At 39.9% G+C, this 21,447-nt stretch overlaps 1 protein-coding gene across 2 annotated transcripts in view; it reads left to right on the top strand.

The window, feature by feature from the left end:
• The window catches only part of ESYT2 (extended synaptotagmin 2), a 132,899-nt gene that overhangs the window by 80,519 nt on the left and 30,933 nt on the right, over nucleotides 1-21,447 (top strand). For both annotated transcript variants that reach the window (XM_039525080.1, XM_039525081.1), the window contains exons 7-12: nucleotides 7,142-7,197; nucleotides 13,921-14,041; nucleotides 15,277-15,453; nucleotides 16,195-16,277; nucleotides 17,514-17,562; nucleotides 18,367-18,456. In XM_039525080.1, coding sequence (XP_039381014.1) covers nucleotides 7,142-7,197; nucleotides 13,921-14,041; nucleotides 15,277-15,453; nucleotides 16,195-16,277; nucleotides 17,514-17,562; nucleotides 18,367-18,456 — 576 coding nt within the window. The remainder of the gene's footprint in view (nucleotides 1-7,141; nucleotides 7,198-13,920; nucleotides 14,042-15,276; nucleotides 15,454-16,194; nucleotides 16,278-17,513; nucleotides 17,563-18,366; nucleotides 18,457-21,447) is intronic.

Raw genomic sequence — 21,447 nt, 5'->3', positions numbered from 1 at the left:
TTCATGTAACAAGTCTCATATGAACTTTTTCCCCTTGGGATATTAGGTCCCCAGGTCACCTTAAAGCTTTAGCAAGGGGTTCATAACAAGGTTGGAAAAACCCATTGCCTAGTGTTAATGTGAACAAGTAACTCTACACTGCCTGATGGAATGAATGTAATGTCCATCTTTCCGTTTGGCAAGTGTTCCTGTAGTACTACCCTGTTAGCACGATGTAAGTCATCAAGACAAGTAATTTTTCGAGAGATGTCCCTTGACCTTGGCACCACAGAAAAGACTATTCACTTTTTTTTACAGCTGCTTTCCGAAATGAATTGGAACTCTATTGCAAGGTCTGGTTCCACCATATGTTAGTTGGTTTTCAGCACTACCTTTAGTGACATTTCAACTAGTGACTATAACAACTGTCTGGAAGTGATTACCACTCATTGCTGTGAGACAGCAGATTGTTGCTATATTTTAGACTATTCATCAGCAATACAGAAAGTACTGATACCTGTGAATGGGAAGATGTCAGTATTCAGAGTGGAGCTCCAAACACCAATTCAGAGTAGGTCTTTGCTACACACATTTGAAATGTCCCCACTGGCAAAATCTAAAATGTCTCTTGTGCCTCACCTATTCACCATACGTTAATTTGCACCACCCTTTATTCATCTCCGTCAATGTGTCCCCAGTAGCTTTGCCTACTGTTTCGACAGAAACAAGGAGGAGTCTGGTGACACCTTAAAGACTAACAGATTTATTTGGGCATAAGCTTTTGTGGGTAAAAAAACTCACTTCTTCAGATGCATGGAGTGAAAGTTACAGATGCAGGCATTATATAATGATAAGAGAAGGGTGGATGTAGTCCACTCCAATAATAGATGAGATGTCAATTCCAAGAGAGGTAAAGCTGCTTCTGTAATGAGCCAGCCACTCCCAGTCCCTATTCAAGCCCAAATTAATGGTGTTAAATATGCAAATGAATTTTAGGTCTGCTATTTCTCTTTGAAGTCTGTTTCTGAAGTTTTTTTTGTTCAAGAATAGTGACTTTTAAATCTGTTATAGAATGTCCAGAGAGGTTGAAGTTTTCACCTACTGGCTTTTGTATGTTACCATTCCTGATGTCGGATTTGTGTCCATTTATTCTTTTACGTAGGGACTGTCCGGTTTGCCAATGTACATGGCAGTGGGGCATTGCTGGCACATGATGGCATATATAACATTAATAGACGTGCAGGTTAATGAGCCCTTTATGGTGTGGCTGATTTGGTTGGGTCCTCTGATGGTGTCGCTAGAGTAGATATGGGGACAAAGTAGGCAACGAGGTTTGCTACAGGGATTGGTTCCTGGGTTGGTGTTTCTGTGGTGTGATGTGTAGTTGCTGGTGAGTATTTGCTTCAGATTTGGGGGCTGTCTGTAAGTGAGGACTGGCCTGCCTCCCAAGGTCTGTGAGTTAGGGATTGTTTTCTGGGATAGGTTGTAGATCATTGATAATGCGCTGGAGAGGTTTTAGCTGGGTGCTGTATGTGATGGCCAGAGTGGTGTTCTGTTATTTTCCTTTTGGGCCTGTCCTGTAGTAGGTGATTAATGGGTACCTGTCTCACTCTGTCAATCTGTTTCGTCATTTCCCCTGGTGGGTATTGTAGTTTTAAGAATGCTTGATAAAGATCTTGTAGGTTTTTGTCTCCGTCTGAGGGATTGGAGCAAATGCAGTTGTATCTTAGGGCTTGACTGTAGACAATGGATCGTGTGATGTGTCCCAGATGGAAGCTGGAGGCATGTAGGTAAATATAATGGTCAGTAGGTTTCCGGTATAGGGTGGTGTTTATGTGACCATCACTTATTTACACTATAGTGTCCAGGAAGTGGATCTCTTGTGTGGACTGGTCCAGGCTGAGGTTGATGATGGGGTGGAAATTGTTGAAATCCAGGTGGAATTCTTCAAGGGCCTCCTTTCCATGGGTCCATATGATGAAGATGTCATCAGTGTAGCACAAACAGAGGAGGGGCGCTAGGGGACGAGAGCTGAGGTAGCGTTGTTCTAAGTCAGCCATAAAAATGTTGGCATACTGTGGGGCCATGCAGGTACCCATAGCAGTATAAGTTGTCCCCAAATCTGAAATAGTTGTGGGTGAGGACAAAGTCACAGAGCTCAGCCACCAGGCGTGCTGTGGCCTCATCAGGGATACTGTTCCTGACAGCTTGTAGTCCATCCTCATGTAGAATATTGATGTAAAGCACTTCTACATCCATGGTGGCCAGGATGGTGTTTCCAGGAAGATCACCAATGCATTGTAGTTTCCTCAGGAAGTCGGTGGTGTCTCAAAGATAGCTGGGAGTGCTGGGTAGCATAGGGTCTGAGGAGAGTCCAAATAGCCAGATAATCCTGCTGTATGAGTGCCAATGGCTGAGATGATAGGGTGTCCAGGGTTTCCAGGTTTATGGATCTTGGGTAACAGATAGAATACCCCTGGTCGGGGCTCTGGGGGGGTGTCTGTGTAGATTTGTTCCCGTTCTGTAGCTGGGAGTTTGTTGAGCAGATGGTGTAGTTTCTTTTGGTATTCCTCAGTGGGATCAGAGGATAGTGGCCTGTAGAATGTGGTGTTGGAGAGTTGCCTGGCAGCCTCCTGTTAATAATCCGACCTGTTCATTATAACTACAGCACCTCCTTTGTCAGCCCCTATGTCATCAATTGTTTTGTGTGCAAGCCAGCAAAAGGCATAAAAGTCAAAGAGTTAGGCTGTGGGGGGTTGGGACAGGGAGGGATACAGGGAGGAGGATGCAGGGGGGTTGGGATGGGGAGGGATGCAATGATGGGGATGCATGGGGTTTGGGACGGGGAGGGATGCAGGGAGGGGAGTGGGGGTGCAGCCCCATTCCCAGCACTCTGAGATGGTGATACATATCTCTAACTCCTGGGTGCCAGTAATGGGGCGACAGACTGCGGTGCACTGCAGCTCGAGGAGAAGAGGGTCGGGCAGCAGCGGGAGAGGTGTCTGCCACGCGACCCTTTAACAGCCGCCTTCTGAGCTCTCGCGAGTCACACTAGTTGCTCCCCTGCCCTGACCCATCCAATGGGAGCTGCACCTGTGTGGGTGAGTGGGGGGAGGGGCAGCACGCAGACCCCTCTTGGCAGGCCCTAAGGATAGGAGCCAGAGGTGCTGGCTGCTTCCCGACCGAGGAGCCGTGCGGCGGCTAGCAGGGAGTCTGCCAGCCCTGCTGCACGGCACGGCACGGTCAGCACCCACCAGGATCCCTTTTCAACTGGGCGTTCTGGTCCAAAAGCAGACACTTGGTCACCCTAGGTGCAGAGCAGTGCCATGACTGGATCAAGGTTCCAGAGGTGCCTTCCCCCCCACAAGTTCCCATCACAGCCATTGCCTCCACAAGCTTCCTAAGGGTGTAGTTTGGAAGCCACAAACCTCTATCCTCATAGTATCTGAACTCCATCAAATAGTTGGAGCAAGGGTACTGGATGTCAAGAGATCTGGTTTCTCACTACCTTACTGAGAAATTAGGCAAGTTGCTTTGTAGATACAAATGTAGTCACTCAGTTTTTTCAGTCTATACAACAGTTGTTATACTTACCCACCTTCATAAAACCACATTGAAATCTTCAGATGTCTGGTAGTATGTGAAGGCATAGTCTTGTTTGTTGTTGTTCACTGTTAGTGTAAGTATTCAAAAGGAACTTTCCAGTTAAAGCAAACTGTTGAGATAGATTTGGCTCTTTAAAAAGAATGGCACAAGCTTTGGTTTTGAAATAACAAGATGAATACACGTGAGCCTTTCTGCATAGTTATAGTAATCATGCATCATAGACAGTTGAAAAAATCAGTCCTTGATATTTGCAGGTAAAGAAACAGCATAATGGTTCAGCCAAAAGGTAGAAAGGAAACAAAAGGCTGTTGTGCCATTTTGCTTATGCAGTCATATTACCATTTGAGTAGATTTTTTTTTTTACCACTCAACTAATTTTTATGCAATTGATAGAATATTTTTTCGAAAGTAAAAAGGCGATTGTAGCCAAGGAAATTCAATTCTGTCAACTTGTTTACTTATTCAAAACCAATATGAAGCTTTTTCTTGCAAGAGAAGTACAGAGGGAGCTGCTGGCATTGTTTTAATTTTGCTAAACCAAAAGAGTTTCTCTAAATCAAACAATTCAGTTTGTGTGTGTTTACATATTTGAACTTTTAAATGATATGGATTAAATGAATATCAGCCTACAAAGGTATCAGCCATGGACTGCATCATTTGTTCTCATAATACAAGAATAAAGGGACATTAAATGAAATTGAAAGGCAATATGTTTTAAAACTGGTAAAAGAAAATATATTTTGACACGAGGCACAATTAATCCTAAACTCACTGCCACATAATGTCATCGAGGCCAGGACCCTAGTAGGATTCACAAAAGGATTAAGTATTTGAATAAACAATAAGAACATCTACATTTATATAGTAAAAAATAAAAAGGCATATAAACCCTGAAGCTAGATTTAGTGAAGAACTTCTCCCATGGGGGTAATGCATGCCACAAAGAGTTCCGTGCATGAGGGTGTAGCAGGTCAGTCTGATAGCCAGTTGGCCTAGTGCAGTGGTTCTCAAACTTTTGTACTGGTGACCCCTTTCACACAGCAAGCCTCTGAGTATGACACCCCCTCCCTTAGAAATTAAAAACACTTTTTTATATTTAACACTGTTACAAATGCTGGAGGTGAAGTGAGACTTGGGGGTGGGAGCTGACAGCTCATGGTTGTGAGATCAATCCTTGAGGGGGCAGTTTAGGGATCTGGGGCAAAAATCTGTCTGGGGATTGGTCCTGCTTTGAGCAGGGGGTTGGACTAGATGACCTCCTGAGGTCCCGTCCAACCCTGATATTCTATGTAATAACCCCGTGACCTCTTAAGGGGTCACGACCCCCAGTTTGAGAGCCCCTGTCCTAGTGGTCAGGCAGTGGCTCCACATTTCTTTCTGGTCTGGTCATTCTAGACATGGCTCTGACTGATTCGTATGTGGCAGGCCTCAATCTCTCCTGAGTATTTCTTCTATTCCCCTCAGGGTTCTGTCACAATAGAGGTACGGGAGAGTAAGGTAGGGGACCCAAGGCTTTCAACTCCACTGGATCCCTCCTGACCTAGGGCCCCATAGGGGCATTGCAGTGTTTGGACCACTTGCTGGTCCACCCCAAATTATACTCCCCCCCCCCCCCCCCCAGTCACTTCCTATCAGCCTGTGGCTCCTCTGGGGCATTGTCATGGGCTCAGGAGTATCAGGTTAGTCTGTCAGTGAGACAAGATCTTGTTTTACTCAGTCTCTTGTGAGTTTACAACTCCTAAAGAAGGGGGAGCTGAATCCGGATCATCACATCCAAAGTAGCTTTAGGAATGCTGCAGCGTCATTTCACAGCTCCAGGCTCCTTTCAAAGCTTCACAGTCTCACTTGCTGGTGCCGTTACCTGCTCAGTTTAGAGCACCAGATCCTTTTAATTATCCCTCCCTCCTCCCTAGCCCAGTACTGCTCTATGCCATGCTCAGGTTTAGTGTGCAGTCTTCGAACTCCATCACAGAGGTTCACCTTGTAAATTGAGGTGATGCATTTACAAACATTGTTCTAGTATGTCACTAGCCAACCGAGAAGGAGAGATACTAACAAATAGAGCAGAAAGCCTGAAGAGAGGAGTTCACTTTCTGAACATAGTTTTCAAGAGGTTTATGAGTGATTTTTTCATTGTCCAGTGAATTACAGTAGAACCTTAGAGTTACAAAGACCAGAGTTATGAATTGACCAGCCAACCACACACCTCATTTGGAACCAGAAATACACAATCAGGCTGTAGCAGAGAGGGGCGGGGGGAAGCAAAGACATTACAATACTGTGTTAAACATAAACTACTAAAAAAAGGGAAAGCAGCATTTTTTCTTCTGCATAGTAAAGTTTCAAAGCTGTATTAAGTCAGTGTTCAGTTGTAAACTTTTGAAAGAACAACCATAACATTTTGTTCAGCTTTACAAACATTTCAGAGTTACGAACAACTCCCTGAGTTGTTCGTAACTCTGAGGTACTACTGTAATTAAAAATATAAAAGGTAGGTTTTTCATTATCTAGAGCAGTGGCTCTTAACCTGGGGTGCACGCACCCCTTTGGGGTGCGAGATGCCCTTCCTGGGGGTGCGAGACATGCCACATTTTTTTTTAGAAAGTAAATCATCAAAAACACAAATTAAGCACACGCATGTAAGTACAACTACTTTGTTTCATCAAACCTATGTATTTATTAACATTATACATTTTTTAACGATTACTGTAATATACAAACAAAAATATATCTAGGTTTAAAGAACTGACCTACTTCAATGATTTTTGATAAGGGGTGTGAGAACATATTTTGAGATCCAAAGGGGTGCAGGCTACAGTAAAGATTAAGAACCACTGATCTAGAGGTAAATGAAAAATGATGGCTGACTCCAGTAATAGGTTATAGTTGATACTGAGTCCACTAAGGAGACTTGTTTTATTTGTAGACACAATACTATTGTGTCTTTCATTAGTCACTTTGTCAAGAAGTATGTGCAGAGTGAAAGTATGAATATTTGACCAAAGGAGACAACCACTGATTATAGCACCAACCTTATTACACAGGCGGGCCACAGAAATCTAAGCACAACCTTCTGTAGGCCAAACAGATTCTACATATTTTAATAAGATTTAAAGTCACCTGTATTAATTTATATTTTAAGTTCAGATTGTTTGTATGTATTTAGATAGGTTGTTTCTATGTATAGTGTTGCCTGTTTACACATGTGTACACTAAAATGATGTAAACATGATGACAAAACGGTAATGAATTGGTTGTTATAGTGTGTTGAAGTAGGCCCCGGGCCTTATGAAATGCTCTGGTGGGCTGCAGGTTGGGCACTCCTGGGTTATAGTAATATGTTGTTGGTTTGGCATGTCTAGAACCCTCCTGATACTGTATGTGTACACTTCATATTGAGAGATTAATGATAGGATCAGTGTATTTTTTAGTTTAAAAACAATAGCTTCCTGGAAGCTAGCTATCAGCTTAACACCTATCAAAATGCTTATTTTGTCAGCTTTGTTTCTTCAGCACTGGGAACTCTGAGCAACTTTTTTTTCTCTCCTGTTTACAGCTTCTGGAAATTAATTGGACAGGACTGACCAATCTTCTGGATGTTCCAGGACTGAAGTAAGCATAATAAAAGTCACCGTCTCTCTTTTGCCTCCTTGTCCATCTCCTCAAAAAAAGTGTGTGTGGAAGAGGCAGAAAGTGAGAAAATCTAAAATATCCTGGTTAGATCTGAAACCAGCTAAATATGTAGGTTAAATGTCTTATGGCCCATTGCCACTTAATATTCCATTTAGAGTATGTAGAAATTATATAACAATGAGGATTTAATGATAAAAAATTATAGTAGTATAAGAAAGGGTTGTGTCTACAAGAGCTGGCTGAAAATTTTCCAGCAAAACCGTTTTCAGTCACTTTATTCACAGGACTGGGATCCCAAACTGCTGACATGGAATGCTGCTGGGGTGCTGGGCAGCTGATCCCATTACCTCCCATTCATTTAAAAAAAATAAAGAAAAAGTATTTATACGAATTTCAGTTACTGAGGTTTAAAATAATCCATGATTATGGTCTGCCTGTTTAAAATTCAGTAATATGGGGGAAAAGGGTATTCTCATAGCTGTTAGTTTCAAAGATGTTCATGATTATTTTTTCCTCATTTGAAGTGTTCAGTTTCCTTCCTTTCAAAACTTTCTTGGGATCCTGCACTGTATTAAGTGGTGACCAAATGAAGTGATGAAGGAATATTGCTTTGTATTTGAAAACAGAAAAAACACGTTGACTTGGGTTTCATGACTCTTTGTGATATTAAAGGATAAAAATTCTTCACGAAATAAAGAATTGGGAGAGGGGGAAAAATGCTGTAATATAAGGGCTATGATACTAACTAGGATAATACCATTAATTCCTTCACATTAAAGTTATCCATGTTTAGCCAGGGCTTTAAACTGTTGTAATATTGGAACAAGACTAATGAGAGGAATGAGTTTGATTCAGACATTTGGGATCAAATTAGAAGACTGGCAGGCCAATCACAAAAGCCAAAGTTATCAAACTTAAGTTTGATACCTGAAAATAAGATGCTTAAATTTTCAAGTGTTACTTGATTCCAAAATTGTTTTGGTAACCTTGGATAAAGGAATGAGATGAAAATCCTTCAGTACTCAAAATTATGACTAAAACGTCACTTAAAGATCTTTGAAGTTGTTGTGTGAAATCCCAGCTGAACAAATTGAAATTACAATTGCATTAGAATAAATTAGGATAATGGTTGCCTAATTGCTTTTGTTTAGAGCCCACTTTGTTTAGAGCCCACTGACTCTTTGAGGAAAGACATCCTCTGTCAAAACAGAAAATGATGTACTTCTAGACTATAGCCTTTGAGTAATCTTTTGCTGTTGTCAGCTAATAAAACTGATTAAGATATCAGCAACATTTAGGCCCACTAAACTTTAGGGATTCTTCTCTCTCTGTAGATATATACTGTTTGCTTGGAAAACAAAGACCTAAAATGTAAATAAAACTGTGTAAGTTTGCCAAAGTCAAAAACTCAGTAACAGTTACCATAGCACCCTCAATTTGGCCACATATCTACATAATGTGTGCAGCGTGGGCGAGGTGGAGTTGCTGTGGAAACTAAAACTGAATTGACTCATGTTTACTTTCACCGGTAACACTTTAGTGCTCTATTGGCATTTATTTTCCTTGATTTGGGAAGATGGACATTCAAAACAGATCTTTTTTAGCCATTGTAACCAGTGGTGAATAAGATGTTGCTGCTTGCAAGGAAGGACATAGTCTCCCATTGACCATCTAATTCTTGCTTGTGGCTCTGGCAGTTATATCAGCTGTTTAAAATTTTTGTTTAAATGAAGGGAAAATAATTTTATTTTGAAACAATATTTGAAGTGTTTATCTTAAGTAATAACGTTAGCTTTTTATCCCTAAATTGCTTCAACATTTTTTGTCACATGCTAGCAGGGATTGAGACTAACTTTGATGCTCCTCTCCTGCAATACGTAAGGGGTGCATTAATTGAGAGTTCAAGGGAAACTTGTATTATTTTAAACTGGAAGGAAACTTATTTGAAACTGATAAAAAGAAATATCTGATTTTACAAAATATAATTAACTTATAATACAAATTGCCACAAGACCTCACTGAAGCCATGAGCTCAGTAGAATTCAATGTTTACATGGGTACAGAATACCCACAGTTATGTTAGAGAGGATGGTAAGAACTTTGTAATGTAAGTGTCATAAACATTTATACTTCAGGGCACTAGTGAACCATTAACTGACAGGGATTAGGAGAACACTTCACTTTTGGGCAAAATACTCCATAATTGTCCAGTATGTGTTTTCTTGCACCACCCTGAAGCATCTGATAGTGGCCAGCATCAGGGGGCTGGATAGATCACTCATCTGATGCTGTTTTTCAATTCTAATGTTCCTATAACAGTTGTTTGCTAACCGGTGCCATAGTTACCAGAGTTATTTCTTATTTGAGGTGTAGGAGGAAACTGGGGAATCACAGATATAAACGGTGTGTGGTGTCTGACTGCTAACAAATAACTGACTTAGTAGCAACTACTGTATATCAGCCTTCTGTACAAAGTTGAAAATGTTTTAGTAAACAGTGTCATTTTCTCTATAGTCTGCAGCAATATAATATTTAGAAGAAAACAGTTCTTTCTTGAAAGAAGACTTGATAGCATTTTCGCTTTACTAGACACACCTCGTCTTGGAGTGAAAAAATGTAGCAATTCTAGTTTTGTCACAGTCCAGCTGTCCCAAACTCAGGATATTAAATATTTGAGGTTAACTGGTAAAGCTCCACCCATTACAATAAGCTCTGTAACTACAAGCCCCTGTTGCTGTCTCATTATGTGTTTATTTTGCTGGTTTTCACTTGAGCTGTAAAACCTATCGTTATTGGCTAAAGTGTCACAAATATCTAGTTTTAGGCTTTTTACTTGCCATATTTTGATTCCTCTATTTGATTCCATACACACACTAAAGATAACATTTTCCTAAGAGTTTAAAATATTTTGAAGACCCAAAACTATCAGCTGAGTATTTTGGTGAGAAAAATTTGACACTACCAGTTTCATTAAGTGACCACTTCTAGGGCTTGGTAGTGGAGTTTCAGGGAAGGTTTGGGAGTGGTGCCTTCTGCCAGCTCCATGTTTCCCTCAGCTAACATGCTCTTTCAGAGATGAATGGGAGTCAGGAGGAGGAGGCCTTCAAAGCAAATTTGTAGCATTCAGGTTCAATGCGTCGTTACCCAATGGTCAAACTACAGGTAATATGTTGATTTTGTTATCAGCCTCTCTTTTCAGAGGTTTATCACATACCAGCAAATACTCTTCCCAAAATGAAACTTTAATATGCCTCGATGCAACATTCCCATCTTACTTGTTTCTTTACGTAAGAGTTTATTCATGTGTTAAAAATGTTGGTTTACTGCCTAAAAACATTTTAAACTTTCAGCTAACTCAAAACTGGTTTAGTCTGTTTTAAACAAAAAACAAAAAACAAAAAATCAAAGCAAAGACAATAATATGAAAAGGAGTTTAAATATCCAGGAATTGTAGTGCCTATATAACCTCCACACCACTTAGGTGTGGTGCTCTGTCCTATCTAGTGGCACCGAGACCACTTAGAGATTAAGGAGTGTGCTACAGCCTTAGCTAAAAGACATGTGGGTTTTAGCTCATGCATTTAGCTCCAGAGCGCCCAAGTGCTATCCCACCCCCTGACAAGTGTCATCGGTGTTACACCTAGGTACTGTTTTCTCTCTTCAGATAAAATAAAACTTTCTGACAGTACAACTTGCATTTGGATTTGAATGCGTCAGCAAAACTCTGTGCAGTTCTGAGGGATATATGTGTAGGAGTAGGTGTGTTTTGTGCTAGTGAAGGATGGCAAGGACAATTTAAGATAATGGAGACCAAACTGACCACAGTCGTATATGTGCATCCAGAGAGTGGTAGGCGAGTGCTGTTTTATTACAGCAGGGTGCATATTTTAGTAGAGACCCAGATTGAGGCACAAAATATATCTTGTGATTAGGGCCTTGTCAACACTTAAGAATAACCCCAGTTCAGCAATTGGTGGGGCCTGGGCTGTACTCTTCTTGTGCCTCTAAGGGGAACCAAGAATTTACCTATCAGGTAGTTCAATCAGTGCAAACGCTGGCTTGCCCTTGTCTACACTTAGCAGTCAGCACTTATTCTGCTATACCAATTGCTGAATCAGGGTTACATCTGAGTGCAGAAGAGACCTTAAACAAATTGTCCATGTTGTATATCCTGTTGTGAGGAGTCCAGAACATTTGCTGATATTTATTATCCTAAGTCCTATCTACACTGAAATTTCAAAATAGCACCTTTAAAATGTGTGGCTTCACTGGCAAAATCAAATCTGTAGTTCGCCACTGGCACAGCTGAACCAGCTGTAGCAATAATTGAAGCTGTTTAGAGAGGGCTCAGGTATGTTTCCCTATGTTATCTAACCGTGGTTACAAACTCCTAAACCTCCCTATGGTGCTGCTACCACTCGCACTGTACCAGTAGTGAAATACATGTCCAATTTTTACACGTGTAGACAGTACAACCAGACAGTGTTGTTTCTCTAGAAATGTGCTAATATTGTTTCAGAGCTCAGTTCAGACCCTATCTTACTATTTTTCTCATTGGCATTGCTCAGGAGAAATAAAATTTTGTTAATGATTCCTAACGAGTATGATTTTAGTGCCCTTCTCTGTTCACTGCAGGCTATACTTCACTCTCACTGCACACATTTTTTCTTTGTTCATTTTGTTTTTAATTTAAACCCTCCTAATTTCTTTGAATGCATGCAAAGATAGCTTGTTTTGTAAAAGTACAACACAGCCTAGCTTTCCAAAGCAGAGTTGAATAATTAAAATAATCACATTTAAAAACTAAAATGCACAACGGTGAACATCTGCTTCATCAATATGTAATGAAGGTAACAGACCTTATACTTTATTCAGTAGCCTTTTTTCCTGGATGATGATGGTGAGAGGCATAAGAACATAAGAATGGCCCTACTGGCCCATCTAGCTCAGTATCCTGTCTTCCGACAGTGGCCAGTTCTAAGTGCCCCAGAGGGAATGAACAGAACAGATAATCATCAAGTGATCCATCCCCAGTCGCTCATTCCAAACTTCTGGCAAACAGAGGCTAGGGACACCCCATTCCTGCCTATCCTGGCTAATAACCATTGAAGGATGAATTTATCTAGTTCTTTTTTTAACCCTGTTATGGTCTTGGCCTTCACAACATCCTCTGGCAAGGAGTTCCACAGGTTGACTGTGCGTTGTGTGAAGAAATACTTCCTTTTGTTTGTTTTAAACCTGCTGCCTATTAATTTCATTTGGTGACCCATAGTTCTTGTGTTATGAGAAGTAGTAAACAACACTTCCTTATCTACTTTCTCTACTCCAGTCATGATTTTATAGGCCTCAATCATATCTCCCCTTAGCCTTCTCTTTTCCAAGCTGAAAAGTCCCAGTCTTATTAATCTCTTCTCATAAGGAAGCCATTCCATACCCCAGGATTAATTACACTTGTTGAGGGAAAAGCAGAATGTATAGCAAGAGAATCTTTCCATTATTTTACATCTGCTGCTTCCACCTGGTGGCCATTCGGGGTGAAAATGCTGGATGGCTTAAAATTAAGGCTACAATTTAGTCATGGGTATTTTTAGTAAAAGTCATGGATAGGTCACGGGCAATAAACAAAAATTCACGGCTATAACCTGTCCATGACTTATACTAAAAATACCAGTGATTAAATCTTGTGTGTGTGTGTGGGGGGGGGGGAACCGCTTCTGGGTGGGGAGGTGCCCAGGGCCAGCAGTACCAGCTGCCGGGGACCGCGGACCACGGCTGCCCTGACTAGTCGCCTGGGGACCGCTGCTGGGGCCAGTGGACCGCAGCTGCCAGGGCCGCACATCGCATTTGCTTCCATCGGCTGCCCAGGGTCCGCTTCCAGGAGCTGCGGACCATGGCTGCACCAGCTGTCTCAGAACCACTGCCGGGGGTGGGCACTGGAGCAGCGGCTGGTGTGGCTGTCCCCAGGGTTCACCTGAGTAGCTGGTCCCAGAGTCAGCTGCTTGGGTGGCCCTGGAGTCAGCCACACTGCTCCCTGTAGAAGTCACGGAGGTCATGGAATCCGTGACTTCTACAACCTCTGTGACAGACATGAAGCCCTACTTAAAATCCAGATAAATTAGAGGGGAAAAAATCTATACAGTTTCCACAGAAGAAAATGTGCCCTGTAGCCAAAAAATTGGCATGTACACATGCTGCTTAATTGGTGAACAATATAAAGGGCAAAATGTTGATTGTTACAAAGTTCCTGTACAATGCTATGCTTATCTCCTCTGCACAGAATATGCAGACATGTTATTTCTATTCTGTAAGATGTAAAGCCCACTCCCTTCTCACTGAGGATGTTGCCCATATACGTGAAAACTTTAATAAGGACTCAAAACCTACTCTCCTAAAGTAGTCTTACTAGCAGGGCTTTGGAGCTGTGCTCCAGCTCCACTCCCACTCCAGGCAAAAACCTGCAGCTCCACTACTCTGGAGCTGCTCTGCGCTGCAGCTCCAGGCTCCGCTCCAAAGCCCTGCTTACTACAGCATTGTCCTGTAGTATGTTAGTATTGTAAGGATAATTCTAGATCTGCTAAGAACTTCTATTATGAAGATGATTGCAAGGGGTCATGCTCAAACAACTACAGTACGTTAATGTCTCATGAACATGTCTTTGAGATCTTTTATCTTGTTAGTTTATTGATATTTTTTATCCAACAGTGGTTTATCGGATACCATAATGTTGGATATAATATCCAACTACTTGGTGCTTCCAAATCGAATCACAATCCCTCTTGTGAGCGAAATACAGATTGCCCAGTTGCGGTTCCCTATTCCAAAGGTAAGCACGTTTTGTATTATAAAGTAAATTGGTATTAATATATCAATTGAGTATAGTATTGATGTTTTTCAAAATATACCAGTACCTATATGTGTGTGTGTGTGTGTGTGTGTGTATAGAACATTACAGCTTACTCTGAATGCAGTCATATTGTTTATATTGAGGATCCGTTTATAAAGTGTTTATAAATGATAGCTGTAAGTGTGACACCAAATCCATTACCTTCTGCATTGGCAGAACCTTCTCCTCCACTAACCAAAGAGTATGGTTAGATGTTTAGACCAAAGCCCCAGATGGGTGTTTTTATTTAAAAAAAAATTTAAAATTAACTATTAAATTTTAAATAGCATTTGTGGGCAGGTGTGCTGCTGCGGGGATGCACTACCTTAATTTCCCCCAATGGGTTGTCAGTAAGTTTAGCATGGTTTTAATTAATTGAACAGCCACTCCGCCTCCAGCCCCCCTCCCCCTTCTCAGGGTCTCATTTATTAATGGGAAGTTCAACACAGACACAAGAAAGACCTTCACCCAGGCTTCTTAGACTCAGATGGAGTATTCCCTCCTGCTATCAGTCCCATGTCCAGATCCTTTACCTGGGAGTCACTCTCAATGCTGATTCCTTCCTAGGAACAAGGGCCTTCCCTGCTGTGACTTCAGCTGTTCTCTAGGCAGCACTCAGCTCTTCACAGTCCGGCCTCCTGCAGCTATCTGGGAGGTCCCTCCTGACGCTCCTTTCCCTGGTAGTTTTCCTGCTTTCTTCCCTGGAAGCTTGCCTCCTCACAAGTTGTCTTTCTCTTCCTAACTGAGCTCTGGTAGTCTTTTATCAGGTCTTGGTCCTTGTTTGCTATTTAGCTGCCAGCCAGTCACCTCGTGGTTAATTACTTACAGGTGGACTGAGATGAGCTGGTTCTCCTTAAAGAGGCCCACCACAGATGGATTTGGTCATCTCTTCCCTTTAGAGGAGCCAGCAACTCTGTGACACCTGTGTTTGCAAAAAGTGCCATTAGCATTTGAATTACCTTGTCTTTGAAGACCTCAACTGAAGGAAGTCAGAGACCGTAGATTAAAGTTATTACTATAAAATGTTTGGAAATACAAACTAGTATTCAACATTAAACACAAATATAGTCTCAAAATAGCGAGGGAATGTTTTAAAAGGATTTACAGAAACTGCTTTTGAGAATATTAATGATATATTTCTAGATCACTAAGTAAACACTTCTTCATTTTATCAGGGTGTTCTAAGGATACACTTTATTGAAGCTCAGGATCTGGAAGGGAAAGATACTTATCTAAAAGGAATGGTCAAGGGAAAGTCAGATCCTTATGGAATCATTCGTGTTGGCAACCAAATCTTCCAAAGCAAGGTCATCAAAGAAAATCTCAATCCAAAGTGGAATGAAGTGTATGAGGTACAATCTGCCAGAGTTTGCATTGCACGATTTAAAATAGTTTTCCAATATGAGTCACTTTGTTCTGGTCAGTGGAAAATATTAGGGAGATTTCACAGATAAACTTCTGGATGTGTCTCCTGCTAAAATACCAGTTATTGATACACAAATGGTCTATTGATTTAAGGTGTAGCTTTCTTTAGTCTGGGGTTAGTCCCAATATTTCTGAAGACAAATTCTAGGCATGCTATCAAAACATTAATATATAGAGTATGAATGTCAGAGTGGGCTAGATGCATCCTATTCCTTTAACGGAAGATCTGTCATTAAATTTTGCCATCATCACACATAAATCATGAGATTTTTATCTCATTTAACAGAAAAATAAAATATTAAACCAAATCACAGTGCAGTAATATACCTATTTCCACCTACAGGAACATACATATAGAGTTAATTAAAATAAGTGAATCTTTCTAAAGTCAGGAAGTGCTGTGTTAAGTCTAAAACTTCATCCTAGCACTGTTATTTCTAGATAATGTTACTGATACATTATAATGCATCTAGTTTTCAGCATTTGGATGCTAAAATCACTTAAATAGTTGACTTGGTCCCCAAATTCAGATTAAATATTTATTATTGCATTTTCGTTGTGTGGTGACAAATGCAAAGTGGTTCATAATGTTTCACTATTGTTTTGCTATAGTAATACCGACTAGGTAATCTCGCCTGTCTATCTGCTAATAACTACTATACTCCTAGGCCTTAGTGTATGAACATCCTGGACAGGAGCTGGAGATTGAGCTCTTTGATGAAGATCCAGACAAAGATGACTTTCTGGGAAGGTAAATACAACAGGAATAGCTATTGTTAACTATGGCCAAAGAAATGAAATATTCTGAAGTACTCAGCTGGAATTTCTTGCATATATTGAGGTTTGCTATAAAATAAAATTTAAAAATAACTTATCTTTTAAAAAAAATTGTAAATAAGCAAATAGAAGAATTCCCTAATTCCCTGGATATATATTCTGGAATCCCAAACATATATGTTACTATTGAGTACTGTTCTGTAGATAAAATTGATCTCTATTTGCATACGAAAACACTTTAAAAGAAGTGAATTAATTCTTAAGCAGTCTAACATTTTGTACAAATTTATGATGATACATACGTACTTTTTCTCTTCCAATTTAAAACTTCAAAAATTTGTAGAAATGGAAACATTTACAGAAAAGTTGTTAATGTTTCCAATAAAATTATTGTTTTAAAGTAGTGTTATAAAAATGGTACACCAGGCAATTTTTTAAATATTCTTTCTAAAAATGTCTATCTCTGGACTGAAAAAATTAAATGCTTGATGGAAATAGATATAACATTGCAGAGTCAAACGTGTGTGTGTGTGTGTGTGTGTGTAATTTCCTTGCAGACAAAGTAAGGATAGCTTCAAATGACAGAATAACTGCCCTTTTTTTCATTGTAAGCAGAGTTTGAAAAGAATCCTTGACACTTTACATGTCTAAGAACTAACCCTGATAGACTGTTTGAAAAATACCTGAACTGCTACATCTTCCCCAACAAAATGCTTATCCACTGCACCTCCCCACCAAAAAATGTTTTTGTCCCACAATCAATTCCATCCCTCCTCCTTCAAATAATTCTGCCATCTTACCTCTTACAAGGCTCCCTGACTTCCCTTTGCTATGTTAAAGGAGTAGCAGTGCTTGGCCATTCTGTTACTTTTCTCCCAGCTCCTCTCTTGAGAAGGAACCTGCTGCACACAGGTGCTGACTTTCATTTTTCTTGGTGGGTGCTCCACCCCTGCTCTGCTCCAAGACCCCCCCCACACCTCACTCTGCCCGTTCCCCGGAGTGCCTCCTGCCCACTGCCAAACAGCTGATCAGCAGGTGGCTGGTGGGTGCTGAGCACCCACTATTTTTTTTCCATGGGTGCTCCAGCTCCAGAGTACCCACGAAGTCAGCGCCTATGCTGCTGCAAAATTATACTTGCCAGGATAAATGGGTTTTTCAAGTCCTGTGCTAGGCTTTGTGATTCCCCTCTAAAGTGTTTTTGTTGTTTTAGTCTAATGATAGATCTAACTGAAGTTGAGAAGGAACGCCTCCTAGATGAGGTAAGTCTGTCACTTTTTGATAGGAAAACTCTTGCTGTGTACTCACTTGTTTGCCCTTTTTTTCCCCCACGGCAATCAGTCCTGCAGTCCTTACATGAGTGAACTCTAGTGGCATGTTCCATGGTTTAGTCCCATGGATTATAGCTGTTAAAGACTTCATTGGGATTAGTCAAAGGAGTGAGTGGTTTGGATCAGTGAAAGTTGCAGGAAGAGGGCCTTCACCTTTTATCACACCATGCCTAAGGTTGCCAGCATATGCAAGCAGGAATTAAGCATCAAAAGGATTGACATATTTTTTGGCGATTTGGTCTTTGTAAAAAGCAAAAGCTCAGTAGAATAGTTTCTTTTGCCTAGATGAAGTACTATTAGACCCGTCAAACTAATTAAAGTAACACCTGTTATACGGTTTTGATCATGGAATGGAACTTTGTGCCATACAGCAGTCTTATGGATTTAATGTAACATTATATTGTATTTGTAATTCACAGACTTCTTTTAAATTTTTTTGAAGAATTATCCCCATGATTTATAGCATTTTGTGCCACAAGAAATTGGGACTGCATGACTGGCCAATTTATGTTATGGAGCTGACCAGTTGTATTATATCTTAGTCATTTATGTAATGGAACACATAACATCTCTGAATCCTTTTACCTTTCAGACTCTGCAGATTAGAGCTCTACTTGATTTATTCTAGTTTACAATTTTAAAAAAATAAATTAGCCAGTTGTAATTATAGCTGTTCATGTAATGGTGAACTCTTAGCTATTTATTATTATTTTGCTTAATTTGCTTTGTTTGCAGTGGTTCACTTTGGATGAGGTCTCCAAAGGAAAATTGCACTTAAAACTGGAATGGCTCACATTGATGCCAACTGCTGAGAATCTTGACAAGGTATTAAAGTCTGAAGCAAGTTCCTTTATCCTAATCACACTGCCTCTTCTTTCTTTGTTAACATTTTAAATGTTCCAGTTCTCTAAATATAATAAGATTGGGAAAACTTGTAGTGTTACTCCTGTAGATACAGTTTTAGAAACTTTCAGACCAGTCAGATGTGTCTGTGACCCAGACTGCATCTGTGACATTGTAGCAGCATTACTAAAAATCATGGGACAATGGTCAAAGGAAAACAATAGCTTTGTGAGATTTAGTTGCCTTGTAGCACCAGGCAACTAATTTAGTTCTTTATGGATTTATTTTTACATAGAAATTATACTATTTTGGGGAATTAAAAGTGCTTTGAAGCTTTGTGGAAATATGAGATCTTTAAATATACATTGCTAATTAAAAACTTCTCGCTGATGGAATTCAGTTTTAGAAGAGTACATAGTAGCAGCTTCAAAGTTCCTAATAATCCTTAAAGGCTGAACATTCAGCTTTTTTTAAAGAGCATATTTTTAAAAACAGGTATGAAGACTACACCAGGATCCCTGCATATAGTACGTAAAGACATTTATGGATTTTGAGTGTTCAGTATCCTGATATATTAACACAATGGAAATTCTTAACAGATACAATCAATATGTTTAATGGTGCTCAGTTCCTAAGTTATGTAGCATATGTGCATAGCTTGGTTAATAATGAACCTAGCTTTAAGGCAAAGTCTCCAGATATGTTGTATATCCCTTGAGGAGGGAAAATACTGCACTGTTTCATGTAACCATCTGTGGTTGCATTGGCAAACTTTAATAAATTATCATACACACTTAGAGCTAACAAGTCACTTTCTATTTGTTTTTCTATTTTTACCTATGTAATTATTAAAGAAACACTATCAATCTGTTCAGGTGAATAAACTGACTATTACTAAAACTTAAAAAATGATGAAGACTGTCCTTTTTTAAATCCACCATTCATCACCAGAAAAGAGCCAGAACTTTGTGACTCACTAAAATTAAAACAAAAAAGTTTGAGCAATGACTACTTTCTAGAATGAATTACCACAACCAATATTATTGAAAGCTATTCACAGACTCCTGCCAAACTTGACATTGATGCTGGTGCACAGAGAAAAATAAAAATGTCTGTTATTACTACAGCAGAAAGAAAGGGGGGAAATGGTACATCTTCATCTAGAGAAGGAGAAAATCACTGGGGAAATACATTATTTTTAGCTCCAAACATAGTAAAAAAAATCTTAAAACTGACAGTCTCTTATCAGAAGGCAGCTTGGACTGGAGTTGCGGAGACCCAAGATTGCTGTAGATTAAGCTGAATTCTGTTGGGATCATATTACTACAGTATTTTATCATGTATTAGCATGGTTGCAAAGAATTGAGTTAATTGATGCTCACCACAATCTTGTGGTTTAATCATGATTAGCTAGTAAACAACTTGTCTTGGTCTCTACTGACAGCAAAGTAAAGATGAGCATCATGCCCACTAACTTGAATCCTCAACATTATGTTCAAATCTTTTTTTTACGGAAGACCAGCCTGTTGGCAGAGTTGTTAGCTGTTATCTACCTTTTGTGTGTGTAGACAAGCTTTCTTATGATTGGCTTTCACCATTGCTGCCATCTTTTTACTTCCATGTTCGTTTATTAATTTAATCAAGGGTAAAATATTCAAAGGTGCCTCAGTTTCACTAACTTTCAATGGGAAATGGGTGTCTAAATGTGTTTTTGAAAATGTTATCTATAGAGCTTATTGCCATGGCATCAAGGCACATTGAATACAAAAAGTTTTAAAACACAAATAACCAACCTTCAGACAGCCACTTTGTTCAGTCTCACTTTGTGCCAAATGTTAATCCCCAGAAAACCATAATAATTATAAAACTACATAAGGAACAGAAGCTAAAACAATACTAAATTGTCAATGAAATCTAAACAAAATTAATCTTAATAAACCATATCCTTCTACTTACCAAATTCTGATGGCCCTCCAAAAGGAGGAAAAAATAAAAGGTAGTGCTGTTCACTGAGAATTCTCTGCTATTTTCCTTAGTGTTATGTTTAAAACTGATAGTGAGAGCTGATTAGTTGATCTCAAATCAGGTTTAGAATCTGAATCATTTTAGGTTTAGAATTTGTCCTAAAAAATTTAAGAAAGGAACTCGGGATTTATAGAAAATCTTTAGAGAAGACAGGTGTATTTATCTAAAAATAGCATTCTTTGAAGATAGTATTTTGTCTGGATCAACACATATCAACTTTCCTCTGTTAAGGTAGGAATTACTCTTCTATTTAGGAGGTTAGTGGAGTAGGTTGATAACAGACAGTTAAGTAGTTTTATGTGACAAGGTGGGTGAGGTAATAATCTTTTACTGGAGGAAGTTCTGTGTTGCGTTACGTGCGGGCCGGATAAAGCACAACAACCAATATGATTGCAAGCAGAATCGTTTATTGTGTACAATGCATCATATTATATAGGCTTCTCCATGTTAGCAAACGTCAGACACACCAACATTACATTGCTGCTGATTGGTTCTTTGTCCGATACACACGCTTTTCACATGCATGGCCCTTTGCTCACTGGTTCCCCATTTCCCATGCAATCCATCTGATTATGGTCTTGTTTATCACCTTGAAACCGATCCCAGCCAGGCCATCTGGCGCCTGCCTCCTCCTGGCTAGCTCCCTACTTTCTCACAACAACTTTATCTAACCCCTTTGTCCTTCTGGCCTGCTGCTGTAACTTTCCACCAAGGCAGCATAGGGATGATATATCCCCACAGTTCTGTTGGTGAAAGAGACAAGCTTTCGAGCTACACAGAGCTCATCTTCCATGAGGCTCAAAAGCTTGTCTCTTTCACTAATAGAAGTTGGTCTAATAAAAGCTATTACCTCACTCACCTTTTCTCTCTAATATCCTGGAACCAACATGGCTACAACAACATTGCAAACAAGTAGTTAATGTGGCATTTGTACCCAATGATTACTTA

The sequence above is a fragment of the Mauremys reevesii genome, linkage group 2 (genome assembly GCF_016161935.1).
Source record: "Mauremys reevesii isolate NIE-2019 linkage group 2, ASM1616193v1, whole genome shotgun sequence".
Taxonomy (NCBI): Eukaryota; Metazoa; Chordata; order Testudines; family Geoemydidae; genus Mauremys; species Mauremys reevesii.
Note: the sequence above shows the minus strand (reverse complement) of the source record. Positions and strands in the feature narration are given on the sequence as shown.